Source organism: Microchirus variegatus, assembly GCF_963457635.1.
Source record: "Microchirus variegatus genome assembly, chromosome: 5".
Classification (NCBI taxonomy): domain Eukaryota; kingdom Metazoa; phylum Chordata; class Actinopteri; order Pleuronectiformes; family Soleidae; genus Microchirus; species Microchirus variegatus.
This window is the reverse complement of record NC_139806.1, coordinates 37,327,259-37,349,643: the sequence shown is the minus strand read 5'-3', so window position 1 is coordinate 37,349,643 and position 22,385 is coordinate 37,327,259. Positions and strand designations below refer to the sequence as shown.

Sequence of the window (22,385 nt, the reverse complement as noted above, 5' to 3'; positions counted from 1 at the left end):
ATACAAATATTAAAGGATGGAGGAGGAGTAACTTTCATACACATGTGTTTCTGCTTCTGCTAATACTCTGCCTGTCTGAGATGAAATAACAAGAGCATGGCCTCAGGCAGCACTGGACTGCACAGGCCCAGTGTTTGCGGTGAAGACTCATCTTTTCTATTTTTTTTTCTTTCCTTTCACACTGACGTGAACACACGATTCGACAAAAATGATTACCATGATGACCTGAAGTGCAGACATGGATAATGTGTGCTATATATCATATTTCAACTGCAGTCAAACGTAACCCAAAAACACTAAGAGCAAAGGACTGTACTGAACACCAGTGATGATACTTACAATATCAAAAAAACAGCCTTTACATGTACTTTCTGTGAAATACAACAGTACATGTTGTTATCCTACTCACACACTGATGTGTCTTTGTCTCAGTGAGAAAACATCTGCTGATGACAGCAGGATAATCTCTGAAAATAAACCCCTCAATGTCAACCTGTGACTCTCAGGCTTTTGTCAGACAACAATCATTCCTTATCTTGAACTAAAAGAAAAGTTGGACCTGAATCTATCGATTGTTTTCTTATGTGTTCATATAAAGTATTTGAATATATCTTACCAGAAAACTTTGAAATGGTTTTCACCACAAAATGGGAAAACATAACAACATTCCAGGAGCAGAATGAATGTGTGTGTGGTTGTTTGACTGTTTCCTGTCTGTGTACACGGGTGTGTTTTGCTCATTCGTGTGTATCTTTTCTGTTTTTGTCTTTAAGTTTATATGTAACGTTCCAGGAGCGACCTTGAGAAAGAGCTTGCTATTATTGGCCCTTCCCTGATTTTAAAGGTGCATTATGTAATAAATGATAAAATCCTCCTAATATGTCACAGAGACTCAGGAATAATGTTCATATAACAAACTGAACTCACCAACAACAACAGTACAGACAAAATATTAGCATTAAAAAAAATATTTTGCAGACTGCAAATCATGTTTATGTTTTGAAATCATTGCAGTCAGTAGAGTCTCAGCTGCCGAGCAACCACGGGTTGCCAGTTATGTCAGAAAATGAAACCTAAAAGACCTCGGTATTTTGAATTTGAATGGAGTAACTGTTTTTGGCCACATTCTTACATATGGCACCTTTAAATAAAGAATGATGACATAATATGCTAACTGCTAACATCTCTGTTAGCATATATGACAGGCAGTCTGACCTGTGCTGTTTAAAACACCATCTTTTGTCCCAAAACACCATTAATTACTCAGGCGGTTGACCCCTCGGTTTATTCTTACACACACGTGCAGAAAACCATTGGGGGGAAAAAGACATTTTGTCACTGGCTGACTGTGGCTGAATGAACTCTCCTCTGCTGTGACCTTTAGAAAGTGAGGTTGTGTGATTGTTGCTTGTGTGATTAAGTGTTTGGTGCAGGGCTCAGTTGAAGCCTCTTGAATCAAAAACTATTAACCTTCCATTGAGAGTGTAAAGGTGGTGGTGGGCACAACAGCTGCAGACCGAGTGAAGGACAGATTATAATTAGCATTTTCTTGCAGCTGCATGAAATTCTTGCAATGATAAAGACATTGCACAAGCCTTTGTATTTATATATTTATATATTTATATATTTATTTATATATATATATATATATATATATATATATATATATATATATATATATATATATATATATATATATATATATATATATATATATATACATACATACATACATACATACATACATACATACATACATACATACATACATACATACATATATATATATATCAAAACTGTAGAGAGGTTTAAGTATGTTTTGTGTTTCTTTATATTTGCTGTTGTTAGAAACAGAGTCACTTGTTTTTCCAAGACTGGCTTCAAATGATCAAATTTTCTTTCATAGTTAGTTTAGGATCAGATTAGTGTTTTGTTTTGGCAGTTTTCTTTTAAAATATTATAGGATGTAATTATTTGCTTAACAAGGAAACAAACAAATATATTGTCCTCCAGTGGTTTCAGGTGTATTCATTAATTCATGTTTGGTCACTGTTGACCAAAAGATGCAGCATAGTCAGACACAGTAAAGACACAGGTACTTTTCATCAGAGCCAGCTTTTGTGCCATAATAAGAATTTCTGGAAAACATCTTCATCACACGTGTGATACAAATGTGTATTCCAGTGATTATACTGTATGTTCTTCACAGCAGGAGCGCTTATGTAATAGCATATCTAGACTCAACTTGCACCTCACTACAACATCCTGCAGGATACCTCTGTGGGGGGTCGGTCCAGATACCTGCAGTAGGCAAAGGCGTGTGAAAGCACGGCCTGGAGGGGCAGACCCCCTTATAGAATATTTTGGATAAACATCTGATATTGTATCACCTGATCCTCTCCAATACACAGTCCATGAAAACTGTGTCTTATAATATAGTGAAAAAAAGCCCCTAATATTAGTGCAGATGGTATCCATTACATGGTGCAATCAGTTTTAACAACTTGATGACAAGTTTAACCCAAAAGTTTCAGCTTTAACCAAATTGCTTTTGCATTAACATGTTTTTAATTGCTTTAGAATTCCTTTAATTTGTTTAAACAAAAACAAAGATCAAAGGCTTAGCCTGAATCGTAGCTTTTGTTCAATTTAAGCACATTTTATTGCTTCCTTTTCAAAACATACTGTAAGTAATTTGATCTGTTAGATTGGACCTACACTACAGTATAACATCAATCAGTCTGATGTTGGTGGTTTAGCATATCACTGTGTCTCCGGGGGGCTTATGACTGGTCTAAACTAAGGTCAAAGTTCAAGGGTTAAGACCACCTGTACAAACATGAGTACGCTCCATACCATAAGCTAAATATACTTGTGTGGAGGCAGCAGACATGGGAGACTAATGCTGCACACACCTTTGCAATGTGCACTCAGACACATACTGAGGACAAACACAGACAGCCACACACAGATGCACAGATAAACAGATTAACTGTGAAATCTGTCAACACAGCCGTTTGCATCCATCTTCTCCGTCTCTTAAACAAATAAACCGAGGCTGCTCCTTTCACTTTATCTGTCTGTATGTAGACTGTGTATATTTTCACAGACTTTGTGTTGGTTTGACCAAACCGAGTGTGTCCGTCCCACACTAGAGGATAATTAGTGAGGACAACAGTGTCCTGGGGTATTACTGTTTTGTTGTTGATGCATCCCTTTTTGTTGTTTGTCTGACCTGTTTTCTATGCTGCCGCTTGGCCAGGTCGTCGTTTTAAATGAGAGTTGGTTCTCAATTGACTTACCTGCTCAAATAAAATAATAAATAAATGCCTTCGCATTTGAGGCCGGTTTGAACAGACAATCTGGACAAATGATCCTGTAGTGTAAGGGGTTAACAGATGCAACTTTAATGTTATCGGACACATGACAGTCTTCGTAAGTATTAAACGTTTGATATTTACAACTAAGACCCGGGTTTGAGCCCCGGTTGGAACAAGGGCCTTTCTGCGTGGAGTTTGCATGTTCTCCCCGTGTGTGCATGGGTTTTCTCCAGGTTCTCCAGGTTCTCCAGCTTCCTCCCACAGTCCAAAACATGCAGATTTGGGGATTAGATGAACTGGTGACTCTAAATTGACCGTAGGTGTGAGAGTGTGAGTGAATGGTTGTTTGTCTCTATATGTGACCCTGTGATGGACTGGTGAACTGTCCAGGGTGAACCCCGCCTATCGCCCTATGTCAGCTGAGATAGACACAGCACCCCTCGCGACCCATAACTACAAACTAAGCTGATTTTAGTATCTCAGCCATGACTTCACCCACATTTTTCTGTGTTTCTCAGCACTAAACATCACGCACACACAGCAGCAGCTATTAACTGACAATGCTGACAGTCCACCTCCATGTCTGTTTATATTCTGAAATCTTGTTTAATCACACAGAGTTCTGTGAAATCCCTGGAATCTCCTGCCCAAAATAGTTTCTTTATGCCAAGTTTGTGGTCCTGCGTCTTGACTGGATCGTCTAATCTGACTTTCTCAAAATTGAAAATGGAGAAAATCCATTGAGTCCATTGTGTCTGTGGTCTCCCTCGTTTTTTAAAATAAAGTTAGATTTGAAAATGCTCTATAGTGTAGGGCAGGCATAAAGGCATAACACACACAGATTATGAGATTGGGAGTCAACCTACTACTGCATGTATACACACATGCTCCACAGTTACCAGCCCCCAGCTGTAATGTAGAAACAATAGAAGAAGCCAGCACACAGATGAAGACAAACAGCAAAATCCAGGCCGGTACATTTTCTGGACTGACCAGATCTAATTTATGTCCAGCCAGCTCAAAGAATTAGAATAGAATAATTTAAGTCACCACTAATACTAACAAGCTAAAAGGTGGCACGTCACCATCTATCTTAGTGGAGGAAATCACTCTTCATTCAACAAATGGATTCCCTGTAAGTGCTTGTATACTGGGAGAGTAGGATAGTACTTACTCATTACTCAAGTCGAGCAACAACTGTAGCACAGTTTAGTCAAGGTAGCATGAATTAACTGTGCATGGAAATGTTCTGACTGTTATTACACAAGGATTCCTGCCATGTCTTTAAAGGTCAGTCGCTTTCGTGAGACGAGTTCCCTGAGGAGCAATAAAGGCTTGACATACAGTAAGTCACTCAGCGTCTCAGTCAGCTGGAGTCCATCGTTTTTCCTTTCGGAGAAAAAAACTGCAGATGCTGCAGCAGGAAATGATTAATGGAATCTCTTTAGGCATTTTTTTAGGGGCAGATTCAGGAGATACTCAACCAGGTACTGAGAAAAACATCTGCAGAAGGAGCTAAATTCTTCTAGAAGTGAATATGTGATAATGAGATGGAGTGGCACAAACATGAGCACTTTGATAAGCAGTGATGAATCGGTCAACAGATACAGGAACAAGTTAGTGTTAGCTACAGGAAAAGGCCTTTTTAGACACAAAAGGTTCAAACTAAAACGGTTTTGATTTAATTGTTATTTATAATGTTAACAGTGTAATCAGAGGTTTAAGTACAATTGAAAAAAAATCAGGATTTTGTATTTTACTTGAGTACGTATTGCTCAAGTATTGTTCTTAGTTACTTTATAAATCCTATCCGTTACTGAGTAAAAATAAAAATTCAGCACAATGAAGACCTACAGGGTGAAAATATACACCAGAACCAGACGAATGATGATGTGATTATCACCAGCACTGGCTCGTGAACATAGAGGGCGTTCGCCAAAAGTGACGTAATATCCTGTGTCGAGCTCCACAATAGTTTTGGGTTTCTGACCTTGTCATATTTCTACCCTCACACCCCACGCAAAGTAACTAAGTAACTTTTACTAAAAGTACATTTCAAATGAACTACTTTTTACTTCTACTTGAGTAATATTTCATCAAAGTATTGGTACTTTTACTTGAGTACAATATTGTATTGGGTGTAATGGAAATAGAACAAAGACATCATCTCCTGTATGTTTCTAATGATCTTCTGTCTTTTGCTGTTTCCTTTTTCTGTCAAATCACATCATTCCATTCCCAAAACAACGATGAACAAAGCTTTCATCAGTGTTGTTTTTCACATCAGTTTACTGCCTTTCTGTGACTCATCAGTGCCACTGCATCCTTACAACAGTGACCAAGGTTGTGTTGTCTTTCTAAGTTATGCTCAAATTTACATCATTTTGGTAAATTCATCTCACCTGCAGAGGGTCATTAGTAAATTTTATGAAGGATATAAATGTCACTATAATCTAAAAATTGCCCGGAATTTGTAAAAACAAGCACCAGCAGGATGGGTTATGTCCTAAACCACTTAAAAACCCATCCTACAGTAGTCCAATGTCTTCCTGATTGTGGTCACACTTTGCTTTTGTGGATCTGATGCCAGGACACGTTTTGTTCCCGTCCTGACCTCCAATACTCAGAGACAATAGTGGGCAGAAAAGTTCATATCATACAGCAATGACACTATGACACATCGGGGGGAGAAGACCAAAGCAGACACTGCTGAATCTGTGTGTGTGTGTGTGTGTGTGTGTGAGTATGTGGGTGGGGTGCAAAGTCAGGATAATGCAGTTTCCTGTAGACTAGATTAATAAAGCTAATAATGGTATAATCCTCCCATTGTGAACTGACTGGAGACCGAGCAACCCAGTCAGGGCAGAGGTCACACGCACACACTTTAAACACAAATTAAAGATGTGTCAGTGGAATCTTGAGCTAAATGTGTGTAGTGATTTTTTTTTTGTTGCCTTTGTCCTTTTTTTTTTCTCTCTTTCAAATAAATGTAACTGACCAGGAGGTTTGTTTTCAACATCTGTTCTTCTTGCTGCTGGGAAATCCAAACTTAATTATTACTAAAAAACAACGAAAAGAGGATTTTCTCCTGAGTAGCTCTATTCAATGACGTCGTTACTAGAGAAATGCTCTTTGTCATCAGTAAAAAATTAGACCATTATCACACTGAACGCTCACAGATTTCATGGTTGGTTGGTTGTGGCAGACACATTTATTTCATCATACTCTCCGTGAAAATCCGTATAATACTAGGAGAGGATTAATGTGTAATGCTGATCTGAAAACCCTTAGAGGGAAAAGTGTTTTTTATATTGAAATTTTTCAAGGAAAAATTAGATTATTTTTTTTTAGAAGAAATTGTTCCCAGTTTGTCATTTAAAAACAAATGTGAATTATTCCAACCAGCCAAAGTTTAAATGGTAATTCACCTTAATTGCTTCTATTCACTGACACATTATTGCACACCATTGACTCCTGTCACTTGCATTGAAAACTATAAGTCGGTATATATGCTTGGACGTACTGTGACTCCACTACAGTGCACCTGTTCTTACTGAATAAACATACATTTAAATAAATAAAGGTAGAGTCTACAACTCAAACATAATCTGAAAATCTCCATCAGTTTTGTCTGACAAAGCTCGGACACAATGCAAAAAATGTTCAATGTTTAACATCACGCTGAATAATAATGGAATAATAAATCCAGCAGCTTGTTGTTGTACAGTGACTCCTGCCTTTAATCTGGTGTAGACTTTGAGCATCACTCCACATACACACAAACACAATCCTCCTCTGTTAGTGGATTTATTTTGTCAGTGTGAATGAAGGAGATAAATTCCCAGTATTTGTGTGTTTGAGTCAAGATTCAAGTCACCATTGGTTTACTTACTGCTCGTCGAGGACAGTGGGCTGTAATCAGACCTGTAGAAGAAAAGAGAGACGGGCCATGAGGACACAGACGGGAGTTAGGACAGAGACAAGAGGACAGGAAACAGGGAGAGGACACAGAGGTTTGTGTTACATTACCATCAACACCATTTACAGGACGACACGCTCCTATTTCAAATAAAGTGCTGACATCTGGCTAAACAGTAGGAGACGTCCAACTAGAGAGAGGTCACGAAAATGCACACAGACATTTCACATATATACTCTGTAATAATACGTCTGCATTGTTCCCATAATACAGATGGACAATTGTCAATGTGTATAACTCGAAAAATGTGCTTGAAAAAACAAATGCATGAATAAATAATTAAATTAGAAATTGATTATTATGTCTTTCTCTCTGAGAGTTACATGAAAAGACAACTGTTACCACGTAATACAAGTTAGATTGTAATCATAAATAGATAGTCAGGGTAAATACAGATAAATGAATGAACAAATGAAGGCGCTCTAATGTCAACAGTCTCTGTCAGTTTCACTACTTCTCCTCGTGGCAGCGCTGCTTAAATGATGCAATGATGGATGATTGGAAGTTACCTGGCAGAAGAAGAGGGAGTTTACAGAGGGAGAAAACTACGTTAAGTGATGCTCTATCAACGTTCAATACATAGACTTTATGCACTATATATGTTGTGAATAAATAGAGAAATCCTGACATTATGTTTTATTCAGTTAGACAAATATCTTGATGTAATCGCTATATGATTGTATTGCAATATATTGATTATCACAGAATCCTTGTATTGGTGCTGGGGCCATGTAACTCTTTATGAGGTACCCTGTGATTCCTACCCCTTATTGGAAATATTGGGAATTTTGGAAAGCAATAACATCTCCCATGTGGTTAAAATAACTACATAAAATTAAAAGTTCACAATTTAAGGACACTCTTGTTTTATTTAATTCCTACACAAACAGAAATGTAACAGTTTATGATGAATTATGTGCTCTTTTTTGACACGTCGTCAACAAACTCAAAGCTCTATCACACAACCTTTATATTTACATTTACATACTTTATTGGTTGGTTCAACAACAGAGACTATATATATATATATATATGTATAGGTAGAGTATTTTCCCTTCCTTTCATGTTTATGTTACAGCTCCACACTTAATTTACAGAAACATGAGTCCTGTTTGCTTTAATCAAAATCTCAAAGATTTGTCTTGAAGTAAAGGATCTTATTTCTTCCACTGCTGAGAACAGACATATGCTCACATAAAATCTCACTCAAATGGCTCTAATCTCAAATTCCCATCTTTGAACTGGGACAGGAGCAGAATTAGATTGCCACTAATCTGATCTCTGAGCGTTGAAGTCTGACAATTTTTATGCAATTACACGGATATCTGTACACGCAGGCATGTCTGTAAGAGGCATGTGTGCCCATATACAACAAGACTGATTGATTCATCCATGTCTCAACCATCTGTGGAAACTCAGCTCACATGTTTAACTACACATCCTGACAATATTAGTCTCACAAGAGTCAGCTGACAACCAGAGGAGGCTGTTCCTACACATGCACACACAGTGGCTCAGTTTCTGAATGAATCAGGCCTCGACTGGAGCTGCAGGACGGCGGGAAACAGAGGATCGAGCCTGTGTTTCCTGTGTTTCCTGCCACGGGCGGTTATCAATCTAACTAACGAGCATTGGCAATGCAGAGAAAAGAGTGGAGAGGAACGTGAAGAGAGGCAGATGAGAACAGAGAGAGTACTGCAGAGGGGAAAGAAGTGCAGAGAAAGAATAGAGAAAGAGCGGATTGTAAAGTTTCAGGGGTTTTCCAGACTGAGACGCACACACTTACTCCTTAATATGGAAGAAAAATGACAGAATGTGAACAAAAAAACAAAAAAAAACATGGTACAATCTGCCTTTTTAAAGTCATGAATAGACTTTGAGGTTGTCGTGTAATATGCGCAGTCTGTTCTGATGGCTCTCGTGTGTGTGTGTGTGTGTGTGTGCGTGTTTGGCAGAACTACCCCAGCAGTGCTGGTTAGCATCTCACTTATAGTGTTCCCAGTCTGGCCACACTGTCTCGTTTCATCTCCGCCCAAAGACAATAAACCCAAAGAGAAGCGTAGACAGGCGTCTGCCCTGGTCACGCACAAGACCTTTGACTGCAGAGACCATGGAATTAGTCCGAGCGGCTTTTTACTCTTCCACATGGAAAAGGGGGAACTCATTCACGTGGCGCATACTTGATTGGGGCAGAGATGCAGGAAGTGAGCGTAGGGATGGAGAGCGAATATGACGACAGAAAGAAACTTCACATTATTATTAAGTAGATCTTAAAACATGCAACTGTTCCAAACTATGACTCATGAAAGCTCTTTAAGGACTGCATTATACGCTCTGGTTAGAGTCAGGAAACGTTTAAAGGAACTGATGGGATTTGAGAGTTGAAATCACTAATTCCATGAATGCATAATTAATCAACCAATCTATTCTCTTGAATCTGAATCTGAATCCACTATATTTCAGACTGAATGAGCATTCATGTTCCCTGAGCATGTGCATGCAGGTAAAAACAGGAAGTAGACTCTTTCCTGAAAAGTAAGAATGATGATTTGTTATGAGAGTTAAGGTGAAAAGTGAAACTGAAAGTTACTGTCAAAGAGGTGTAAATGTTGCCATGTCACTTCCACAGGGCGGTCGCCCATAAAACGTTTATTCATGTAAACTACATGTTCTGTAGGGCCACAGTCATACGGAGCCCCCGAAGTGACATGAGAAAAAAAAGAAAAAGAAGAAAAAATTTTTTTTTGAAATCTTGAGTTTCAAAGTTGAGATCTCAAGTTTCCCCAAAAAATATGAAAAAAAAAAATACATTTTAAATTTGTGGCAAGCAGTTTCCAAAAAAAATAAAAATATATTTTTTTTTCCATAATTTTTTTTGGAAACTTGAGATCTCGACTTTCTAAAAATTTCCAAAATTTCATAATTTTTTTGGACATTTTTTTTTTTCTTTCATATTTTTAGGGAAACTCCTGATTTCAATTTATTTTATTTTTTTTCTCATGTCACTTCGGGGGCTCCGTCATGCATATGAGAAGGTGAATAAGAAATTTCTGCACAAGGCAAATGACACATTAATATTGTTATTATTATTACTATTATTATTATTATTATTATTATTCATTAAATTTCTAGATGATGCAGGATGTGATGCACATGTAAAAAAATGTATCAGCTCTAGAATCGACTATTATAACGATGAGAATGTCGTCTCTGTCACTCCTCCAGCTCGTTCTTCACGCTCTTCACTGCTTGCCACTTCATTTATGAATAGATTTTAAGATTTTACTGTTTGTTTTTAAAGCAATTAATGCTCTTTTTCCACCTTAAACAACAGGGTGTTGCTCTCCTTAATTCACTTTTTAAAACCAAACTTAAAATGTATCCAGACTGGCTTACCTCGCAGCACAGTGACACTTTCCTTCTACTCTTAATGTATATTTTCAGATTCCTTTGTTTCTTTTATTGATTCTTATTTGATCAATAAACACATTGGGTACATTATTGGTGTTATAAAGGGCTAAACCATTCAACACTGATTGAATAAAGTAGCAGCTGGTTTGACACAGCTCCTACAGGTCTCCTCCATCTTGGCTCACTTTGGTCACTTTAAGCCAATGACAGCTGCACAAACATAGCTAACATTGGCTGAAGCTGTGAAGTCACTGGTCAAATATGATCAAAGTTGAACTCCACATGAAGCAAAGCTGTGGATTTGCTTCACCACACGACGCTAATGTTTTATTTTGCTGCCTGCTTGAAAAGAATGGAAGGGAACAGCAGGCAAAGGCTCACCACCGCTACCTTACTTTGGCCACCAGGGGGCATAGATATATACACACAGTAGTGCGGGTGAATTCAATTGTGTTTTTTAACTACGCTATTGAAAATAGCGTAAACATTTAATAAACAGGTGTACTGTATAAAGTGCTGGATATAACTCATAGGATGATTTAATGACATAACATACATGATATAATGATCCATTTTTGTCTTTATCTACAACCTTTAAATGTGCCATATGTAAGAATGTGGCCAAAAACAGTTACTACATTCAAATTCAAAATACCGAGGTCTTTTAGGTTTCGTTTTCTGACGTAACTGGCAACCCGTGGTTTCTCAGCAGCTGAGACTCTACTGACTGCAATTATTGGTAGATGGCGGTAGGTGGCGCCACATGACGCCAAAACATGATTTCAAAACATAAACATGATTTGCAGTCTGCAAAATATTTTTTTAATGTAAATATTTTGTCTGTACTGTTGTTGTTGGTGAGTTCAGATTGTTACATTATTACTCTGTGACATTTTGTGATTTTATGGCCAGTTGCTTTAGATTTATTACATAATGCACCTTTAAATATAATGCTAACAAGCACCAACACGCAGTACGCTGCAGGTTACTCTAACTGTGTTGGTTTCAGGTCAGGCTTGAATCAGGTTTGCTCAGCATTCTCTCAGGCTCGGTCAGGTTTGGACAGAAAACAAAAGAAGCATCTTGAGCCGCATATAATAAACACAATACTTCAGTGAACGATTGTCAAGTAAAGATAGTGAAGATACAGAGCACAGCAATTAGTACACTGTAAATGTGAGTTTGAGTCTTCTGTGCTCTAGGAAAAGTATCTGGTTCATTAGCTGTCAATGTTCCATGATGTTTGGCAGCATTTCAGTGCTGGGACAAAGTCGTACATATCAGTGAGTGAGAGGTGAGTGTGTGAGCCGAGCTTTCCAAACATTAGATTGATGATTTCAGAGGATGAAAAACCCTATGATTTATATTCTCTTGCAATACTACAACAGGCTGTAATATATGCTAATTATGTTACCAGAACAACTCTTTGACGATTCACATACGAATGTCTGAGGCCTACACTCGTAGAAATAAAAGTGCTAAGTAGAACCATATAAGGTTCTTCAGCTTGTCCTCATAGGAGAACCCTTTTGGAGGGGTTAGGGGATATTGGCTTTCAAATGTATTATCAGATATCGGCAAAGATCTGCCAATATAACCAATGACTAAAATAGTAGGCTGAAAATCTGCTACCTTCATTTCCATATGTATGAAAGGTATTATGTTAATTTCACTACAGAGACTAAATTACATCTGCAGTTGAGCAATAGGAAAGACATATATATCAGTATCAGTCATCAACCCAAACACTCCTGATATATCGGCTTATTGGATATAAGCCAACTACTCAATAAAAGGTAACTAAAGTCAAAGACAGCAGATAGTACGAGAGAACGTCCTGTTCTCAGTGACTTCAGACACAGAAGTTAAGAAAGAAAAGAAAACAAGTGTTGAAGATTAACAGTGAAACTGAATGGTGAAATAAAGAGAGGTGATAACAAACCTATTATCACAGACACTATTTTTACTTGAAAGAACAGACGAGTGATTGTTCTGCAGCTGGTTCTTACTCTGTGTTCTCCGTGTGGTCACAGTGTTTCTCTCACTCTGTGTTTACAGTCAGTAAATACAGTCAGATGAAACTCACTCATGAGGCACAACTGGCCATTTCCTTCTCGGAAAGTAGTTTGGTTCATGCCAGAAAGTCGCGACTCGCTAGATTTGCCACTAGTCGCTTTTTTTGAAGAAGAAAAAAGTTGCTAAATATGGCAACAAAGCATCTAAGTCACCACTGTTGTTTGGTCTGTTTGCTTTATGAGAACTTTTTCTTTCTTTATTTCCCTTTGTATCACATCTTCTTCACTGTTTTTGGTGTATCCTTACAGCATCATTTACACACCTGACATAAGGTAAATGATCTGTATTGATATAACACTTTTTCTAGTCTTGAGGATCAGTCAAAGCTGTTTTACACTATAGTTTTGCACATGGAGTGTCTTTCCCAAGGACACATCACATCATCATGTTACATTTACTTCTCTGTGTAGATGTGACCGAAGACTTTTCTTCACGACTCTTTGATGCAATTCATGAGCATTTAGAAAACAACAAGAAACACAAACTGGTGTAAACAACCATCTCTGAAGTCTACATGTTTTGATTATAGTGTCTTACATGGTGTTGTGAGTCATCAAGGGTCTCTCACTAAAGTTTACACAGCTATTCTTCTGAGGACACTGCATTGACTTCCATTCATTAGGACAGATGTAACAAAGTGTTCTCCCTTCACACTTCAAATCTTAGCCCTAAAACTATCCACAGAAATTAGGTTTTGCCTCATTAGGACAACTGGTCCTGACAAGGTCAGTGTTTATGCCAGAAAAGGTCCTAAAGAGGTAACAGATACGAGTGTGCACACACACATACACACACAAAGACACACACCCTTCAAAACAACAACAAAGCCACATCAAGCAGTTGTGTGTCTACCACAGGAGAGACTGAGGCAAAACCTTTTGTTTACTGGCTGAAAACAAAGTGAAAACCACAATAATTCATTTAACTCTCTAACATCAAACAGCTCTGAGTGAAGATTCACCTTCAGTGACAACATTTACATTTTAAACTTTCCACATGCAGGAATATAACATTTGCTTATTGTGTTTATTCTACACACAGTATATTTGTATTTGGACTGATCCTGCACACTGTTTAACAACACACCCGTGATTCAATAACTAGATTAATAATGATATATATAATGATATATATAATGTCATATATAATCCCAGCAGAATCCCCTCTGTTCTGTTCCATAATACCAAACATCATTCAAAAAGTTGTCATTTTAATTTTGTATTCTTCACCTGACACGTTACACAGCTCGTTTGGCTACATTTAAAAAGCAGTTTAAGTTTTTTCTCACACTCGCTTTGATTCAGCATATTTCATTTGAACGGAGCTATAACGGTTTTGCTTATTCAGTTCAATTACAGTGTTAAAAAGTCCTAAAACTACATCAAGCCCAGAACATGTGAATATGAACAATATGATCAGTCACTTTTCTGTTTCACTCACCCTCCAGTTTCAGCTCCTGAATCCACGCAGTCATCTTCTCCTGAGGTTTTCTCCATCTCAGAGTCTCGACTCAACATAAATCAGCTGCATGTCTTCAAACTAAAGTCCTGGTGCAACGAATAAAACCAGGTTTATAAATAAGAGAGTTAACATGAAAGGACAAACAGTCTGGTCTCTATGATTCGTGTGAAAAGATCTAGTTAAAGCAACAGGAGACTGAGTCTGACTGAGAATCTGCTGATCTGCTGAGGTGATGCATTCGAGAGCCGTGGGAAATATGACAACTACCAGGAACAGCTTGCTTTCTATTTATTTATATGTGTATATAGTCTCTGGAATGAGAAGTCACTGCTATCACAAGTTTATTCGTTAATACGTGTAGCAACAAACTTGTTGAGAGTACAATGAACACGCAGTGTGAGCTCTGTGTTGATCTACATGTTATTAAACTGTGACACTGTAATTATGCAGATGGCTGCACATCTTTGAGTCTGTTCTGTAGGATAAAAGTGATTATGCAAAATAAATTCCCACTTTCATAAAAGCTAATGATTTATTTATGTATATTAGGTTTACTTTTTAGTGATTGTTGTATTCTCTCCAACTGCATAAGAAAGATATCGTAAAATCATGGATTATCCATATTGTGTTGCTAGTTGTCTGTTTTCCAGGAGCACTTGAAGGCAACATGCTCAATGTGTCTACTTTGGCTCCATCAACAGGCTGAATGAGGTAATGCAGCGTGTCTTTCCCAGAATAAATAAAAGCTCAGGAGAGGGTTTTTACATTTCTGCCCCGGAAACAAAGCTGTTTCTGTTCATTAATTAAACCACTTACACACTGAGATTGTGGGACTTGTGAAGGAACCATGTTATTTCCATGTTATTTCTTGGCCTGTGTTAAATTATATCATATTATGATTTGTATTAAAGAGAAATTAGTTCATGTCAGCATTTGTAGGTTGATTAATAAAGACTCAGAAAAGATACAGGCCTAGTAAAGTCAAAATATTTCATTATAGAGTTATTATAAGCATTATAATTACAATGTATGCCAGGTAAAGTATCAAAAGTGAAAGATCTATTGTTTGTTTTTAAACTCTCAACATGGGTCCATACTAAGAATAATAAGAAAAATACCAACAACTAACTCCTCTGCTTACATGCAGTCATTTAAATGTGGAAGGACAGTTTATCTTTGGAACAGCTAATAACTTGTGGACGTCTGTATTCAGAATCTATGGAAAGTGCTTCACAACTGAATGTCTTCCACATCTATAAATGTAGATTTCCTCTTGTCAAAACATTCAGATGGGAGTATTTCTAAGAAATAAGAATTTAGGTAAATAATCTTATTATTGCAACTAAATATTACATAAGCATACACATTCACCTAGGGTAACATATCAGATGTAATAACTCTTTACTTTACTTACTTCATTGTTGTTGTTTATCACTTGAATAACTCTTCTTCAAATATGCTTATTAGTATGTGTGTGTTTTTATTGACTGTTCCCTTTGCTTTTGTTTGTGTAGTAGTTCCCCCTGTGGTTTGTAAGGCCACAGTATACTTCTGTATAATAACTGAAATCATTTAAATAGTTTCATTAATATTTGAGGCACTTGTAGGAGATGTCATTTTCTATTTTAGCAGACTTATAAAATGTACATCTGGAAAAGAGTGTCAGAAAAATAAAGGTATGAATAGTTACACTCGTATATTCTGATGTCTGGGCATTCAAACTTCTTTGTTTCCGACAACAACGTGACGTTGCGTCGACGTGGTGACGTCATCACCAAGCGCCAGATTGAGCGGCAGCGACGGGTCTCGTGCACGCTTTTGTTCGTGTGAACTAGCCGCAGACTCCTCTTCATCTTCATCCTCTTCCTCTTCAGTTTGACCCAGAAATGTCCGTCACCGAGATGTTCGGTTACATTCAGGGTTTTCTGGACGCGGACCAGGAAACCAGAGAGGTAAATACCGAAGAGCCCGTTAGCGTTAGCCCTCAGAGACGTTTAGCTAGCGGCTAACCAGAGCCGAATCCTGACAACACATTTTCTTTATCAAAATTATTTTTAAAAAAACTGACAGGGGTTTTATTTATAAGTAAACAAGGCCTTCAGTAATAGAAATGTCATTTTAACAATAGATTAAACACAGATAGACTGTGGTTTTCATACTTTACAAACGGCCAGTACAGTCCAGCAGGTAAAGACAAAACCTCAATTAAAAAAGGTACTTTTATTGATATTATGCTTATCTTCTGTGCATAATAAGTATTAACTTAATTTCTCATCATTATTTTGTACCTGCATTAATTCGGCGTATACAGCATAGTTTATTTACACCTGCTGTTAGTTAATTTCAGTTCACAATCATTACATTGCATTTAATCAAGGGTTGCAACAGCTATTCGATGAATGATTGTACAATAACCAAGTAACTGATTATCAATGACGTAATGAATAGCCAGCAGCTTATATTGACAATCAGTTTAAGGGATTTTTCATGAAATGACAAAGAAGTTGTCAGATTTCAGCTTCTTTTATTGTGGTTATCTTCTAAAACACCAAAACAATCAAATATTCAACATAGTAATAGAACAACTGAATGATTTTATAGTGACTTTCAGCCCTGATTTACTGAACCTAGACTTTATGTCAAAGTCCCTGTCATTGCTTAAGATTTGTCTTTCTGTCTGTAAAACAATTGTATAAACATAACCCTTGCTGAATAATGCACACTCATTGTTTTATAGGATATTCGTAAGGTGGTTCAGATACTGGAGCAGACTGCTAGAGAAATACTCACCGTCCTCCAAAGTGTCCACCAACCAAGTGGATTCAAAGAAAGTAAGTGTTTGACAAAGAGTGAATAGATTAATGTGAATTAATGGTGTATTTTCCCCTCAGATTTGACAAATTTGACCTGTGTCTCTCATCAGTTCCCAGTAAATGTGCAAAGGCGCGTGAGTTGTTCTGCGCAGTCAGGACACACATCGCAGACCTCAAAACAAAATTTCCCATGGAGCAGTATTACAGGTATGAGTCACTTTTTGTGTGCTCAGTTTACAAACTCTGTTTTATTATATCTTAGCCCTGTTAATCTTTCCAGCTTCTCAGTAATAACCGAGGCTCATCTTCTCACATATTGACTTATATCTGCTGCCTAACTCATTATATTCATGCTGAACATGGTTTGATGATAAATGTACTATTGTTTAATCAGAGCTTAACTTTTATCCAGTGACTGATATTGTGGTATTAACAGAATCATCATCAGCATGTAACTAAAAGCCTAACACTAATCTCCCTTAATGGTGCACTCACAAGTCATTTCAATGTTGGTTAGTGAAGTACAAATATTTGAAAACCTCCGACTGCACCTGTTGTTTAATTTGATTTTGAATCTCTTTCTGTTCTGAATTGCGTTCTGTTAAATGCATGTAACCAGGACTCAAGCAGAATAAACACGGGTCTTAATCTGATCTCTTTGATCCCACTTAAGGTTCCATGAACACTGGAGGTTTGTCCTGCAGCGCTCGGTTTTCTTAGCAGCCTTTGTCGGTTACCTGGAGAGTGAAGCTCTTGTGACTCGGGAGGAAGTGGCTAAGATCCTTGGCAGTAAGTAGCAGTGTGTGTGTTGGTGTGTACTTGTCGCTGGGAAATGTGGCTCTTACTCTCCTCCTTTTTGTTCTGCCCTCTTCAGTCGAGGTGGTGAGAGAGAAAGGCTTCCACCTGGATGTTGAGGATTACCTGGCAGGTGTGCTGATCATGGCTAGTGAACTGGTGAGTGTTTTTTGTGATTACTGTATAGTTAGATCAGCAGAGTGCCAGGCCTAAAACAATCATCTTTTCTGTCTCCTTATCTTTATGATTGGACTCAGGCCATTAAAAATACAGTAATAAATAATAAGCTACATTTAATACTCAGACCAGCCAGTCTGCCATTAAAAACCACGCTATTTTCAAAGTAAATTAAATCACATTTCTCCATTCTGACGCACAGTTTGAACTTGTTTTGACCACATCTACATACCAAACTGCACTGACTTGCTATTGTGTGATTGGCTGATTAGATATTTGCATTGATAAACAGTTAAACCTAATAAATTATCCAGGAAATATGTTTCTTAAAAAGCCAAAATGTGTTTAATACATAATGATGTGCCTACAGTCACGACTGGCAGTGAACAGCGTCACAGCAGGAGACTACAACCGGCCACTCCGCATCTCCAACTTCATCAACGAGCTAGACTCCGGCTTCCGTCTGCTCAATCTGAAGAACGACCCGCTGAGGAAGCGCTACGACGGTCTCAAGTATGACGTTAAGAAAATTGAGGAGGTGGTGTACGACCTGTCCATCCGTGGCCTTGCCAAGGAGTCAGAGTCTGGAGGGGGAAAGTAGAGGTCAGAAGTCGTGATTGGCTGTGGGAGATGGTGGAGGGCGCAGTTGCTACCCAGTGCTGGAACCTCTCCACGGCTGCTGCAGATCGGAGACCTTAACTCACCTTGGAGGCTGGAGCCCAGGATCTGCCTGATGCCCCAGCAGCCAACGACAGACTTTGTATAGGAAAGTTAGTGCGTGAGTGTATGCATGGTTCACGTGGATGTCAGTCTGTCAGAGGGGTGGCAGCAGTTTGAGATCCTCATTCAGAGGCTCAACGACTGAAGTTTGGTTGGTTGTGCATTTTTTTTTTGGAAATCTGTGTCCTTGGCATCATCTGATGCAAATGGTATTTTTCCCTGAGTTGGTTTTTGCAACTGTTTCTTATTTGCAACAATCTCTTTTTATTGAATTCTAGTCGTTTGGTGTTCAGTTCATACAAGAGGACGAGCCCAGTTTGCTCCTGCTGCGCAGAGCTTACCTTTGTTTTGTGTTTATTTGCAAAAAGAAAACGTGAAATGTGTTTCTGTTTTTCACCAAATTCATTGATGCCTATTATTTCTTTGGACTCTGACTTCGTGTTAAAGGCTCTTGCCTGATTTTTGACGGAACGTTTTGCGCAAGATTTAGATCATTGAATTTAAAAGCATAAAATCTCAAAGACAGATGCAGTTTTACAGCATATTCTTCTTTCCTGATTTCTGTCTTTTCAAGTAATTTAATACACAGGATTTTTTGTAAATGAAGCTCTAAGAGAGGTCGAGCCAAAGAAATGACAAAGATGCACTTCGTATGTTATAAATCTACTCTGATTTAGAAACCAATTGTTAAAAGGTATTCAGAATATAATGTACTGCTTGGTCATCTTTTTTGTGTTAAACATTTGTTTCTCCTCGGCATCACTGCATTTTTTCACTTTGACCATCTTGCGTTCCTGTTTCTGGAGTAATACCAACCTGTATTCCACCTGTAATGTGTTTATTCCTGTCTTTGAATCTTTTGTCTTAAAGATGTTTAAACCTACTGTAAACATTCTGTGTTTCTTCTTACTACATCTCAAGCTTCATCAGATTTTACTAGACACGGAGGAAAATGGGCAACGTTGTGTTTAAAATCCTTTAATGGAATTAATCGAGGGAACTAATACATCAGGTCATTCAAATGCAAAAGAGGAAAAGGAAAGTAGTGGTATGCAATTCAGTAGTTGTTTTTAATACATTTTAAAAAGAGTTCATCTGAAACATTTTCCCCAACAGCACACGAGTGTTGGTGTTGAGCAGCTTTGCCCTCAAGAAAAACAGGGATCTGCTACTTTTTTCCAAGTGCTACTTCATTGCAAACGTAAAACAGCGTTGGTCTTAAATAGCAGTTTTGGTTTGACGATGTCAACTGAGATCAGCTTCGGTCGACTGGGTTCCTTCTAATATGAAGAATTGTTTTATTAACGTATTTTTTCCAGCAGTTACCTCTGGAAAGTATTGTGTTACTGAATTATAATAAAGTGCATTAAACAAAATAAAGCTGTCACAGACACAAATAAACACACAACCACTCAAATAAGAGAGAGGATCAAAGTGGTCACATATCATCAGCAGCTAAAGACTGACAGAGGAATCTTCACGTTACCTTTTACTATTGACCTCAACCATGTGCCAGCAGAGGGCAGTCTAGTCCACACCTCAGGGATAAAAGCTACTGTGGCTGGTTTCACACATTTCAGTCAACTTAACAGTAATTGAGTACCAAGGCACAACAGCTCATTGCTAAGTCACACAATTAAAACCGTGTCACGACAAAATGGTTTGGGGTTTTTGTGAAATTTCATAAACCAATATATTAGCTGACTGAAGTCACCAATGTTGATAATCAACTGATTGTTTAAGCCACTTATTCACCGGTTTCTCTTATGTTGATGATAGAGTTGTAAAATAACTTAAGGTAGCAGACTAGAACTATTTGTTGGATATTGTGTGTAGACCAAACAAATACCAGTTTATCTGTCCCAGAAATCCAAGGTTGAGAAACGTGGCACGTAAAGGTCCAGCGTGCCATAAATACTGTGCAAAAGGGAGAACAATCTCCTTTCTGGTATGCAGAGTCCATCGTAGTTCCCTGATAACAGAACAGTAACAGAAACCCAATTTGTTCTACACATTTTGTAAAAGTGTGTCACCGTTATACGACAGGTGAGGTTGCCTCCTTCATAAAACGAAAGAAGAAACCCTAACGTGTATTTACTTTATAAGAATGACGACTAAAACTAAATATTTTAAAATCCATCAAACTGCCAAATTATTTAAAGTGGACCTAGACCAGAAGTTTAAATGAACGCTGTTTTTTAGTGTGTATCTGCATCATTACCTTGTTTAAGAACCCCTGAAGGCTCAAAACAAACAGTTCAGCCACTGCTGAGAACACTGTGTTTTATTGTAATCTCAGGCGAAGAAGAATAACGTCCGTTGTGGAGGTGTTTCACGAGCGACAGTGTCTTCTGACTCTGGGTCTGACTCTGGGTCAAAGGTCGTCAAAGGGACTGAGGCGGGGAGTCGTGAAGAAGATATTTTAAACAATGTTTTGATAATGAGGAGCAGTGCATCCTCCGTTCCAGAGGGGGGAGCTGTGCTTCTGAGAGCGGGTGTGCTGAATATGTCACTTCTGGGTATTGGCCAATCACAAGACAGTTGGGAAGCCTCTACAGTGGCTGGCCAATCACAACACAGTCTGTCTTCTGGGTGTGAGAATGACAGCGTCAGAAAAGAGGATTTCTATCGGCTCGTTTACAGCAACTAGGATGTTTTTGACCATAAAAACACGTTAATGTATGTAAGTAGACCTCTATAACTAACATATATGTGCAACAGGACCACTCTATGTGACCTTTAAACAGGAAGTAGTCTGTTTGGACAGGAAGCAGCTGTGCGGAACAAATTGGGTCTGCACAGTCACCATTAGATGTCACAAATTCTTGCACACTGGACCTGTGTGTGATAATCTATTCCATGAGATGTTAACACAGAAGGTTGACGAGACTTCTCTCCAGCTGCGTTCATGGCACTAAGATGAAGATAAGGATAAGATTCAATGTTGGAAATAAAAACATATGATGCCAAAGGAAATGGAAAAACAGATAAAGTAGCTACTAGTTTTGAAACTGGCAGATATTATTGCTGTAATGTGAGTTCTCATTTAAAACACAGTGATACAGGAGGTCTGCTCAACTGCATCTCTGGCAGTGAAAGTTGCTCTACCGCCGGCGCACAGTAGAGGGCGGCACACAGAGAGGACAGGGCTGTAGGACAAAAAAGAAACCACTGAACTGAACAATGCTGTTTTGACCACATCCTCATCACTACATACCAAAACAAATGTCCCTCCCCCAGAACTGTCTTGTATAAAAAGTGACATTACAGTTTTTCTTCTTGCAGTCAGTCACGTTCAGTCATGCCATTCAACAGACTCACCTCAGCTCTTGTTTTTTCTCCAAGAGCAAACACTCTTTACAATCAAGGCTGACGAGAACAGCCCAAGTTTTTTGGTTGTCCAAGACTGACATTTTTTCTTTTTCCATAACAGCTTTAAATTAAATCCTCACGACAGTAGCTCATAGCACTTGTAGCTTTGTAAGAAAAAAAGTGCTGTAATCTTCCTCTTAGACGTTTGAGAAAGAACACGTTTTGTTTTTCTTTACAACAGTGGTGTCACTCAAACTTTTCTTGTCTGATTTTGCAGGAGGAAGAAGGAGTTAAGTATGTACAGTGTGACAAAGGCGACGG

At 38.2% G+C, this 22,385-nt stretch overlaps 2 protein-coding genes across 3 annotated transcripts in view; one reads left to right on the top strand and one right to left on the bottom strand.

Annotated features, from left to right (window-relative positions):
* Positions 1–14,282, bottom strand: part of fam124a (family with sequence similarity 124 member A) — a gene marked incomplete at both ends in the record, with an annotated part of 40,275 nt that extends 25,993 nt beyond the window's left edge. For both annotated transcript variants that reach the window (XM_083889772.1, XM_083889771.1), the window contains 2 exons: positions 7,213–7,244; positions 14,227–14,282. In XM_083889772.1, the coding sequence (XP_083745898.1) occupies positions 7,213–7,244; positions 14,227–14,282 (88 nt within the window). The remainder of the gene's footprint in view (positions 1–7,212; positions 7,245–14,226) is intronic.
* Positions 14,283–16,058: 1,776 nt separating this feature from the next.
* tsn (translin) lies at positions 16,059–19,635 on the top strand. Its single transcript, XM_083889291.1, has 6 exons — positions 16,059–16,199; positions 16,985–17,078; positions 17,171–17,267; positions 17,734–17,849; positions 17,935–18,014; positions 18,403–19,635. The coding sequence occupies exons 1-6, from the start codon at positions 16,134–16,136 to the stop codon at positions 18,631–18,633; spliced, it is 684 nt and encodes a 227-aa protein (XP_083745417.1). The 5' UTR covers positions 16,059–16,133; the 3' UTR covers positions 18,634–19,635.
* The last annotated feature ends 2,750 nt before the right edge of the window (positions 19,636–22,385 follow it).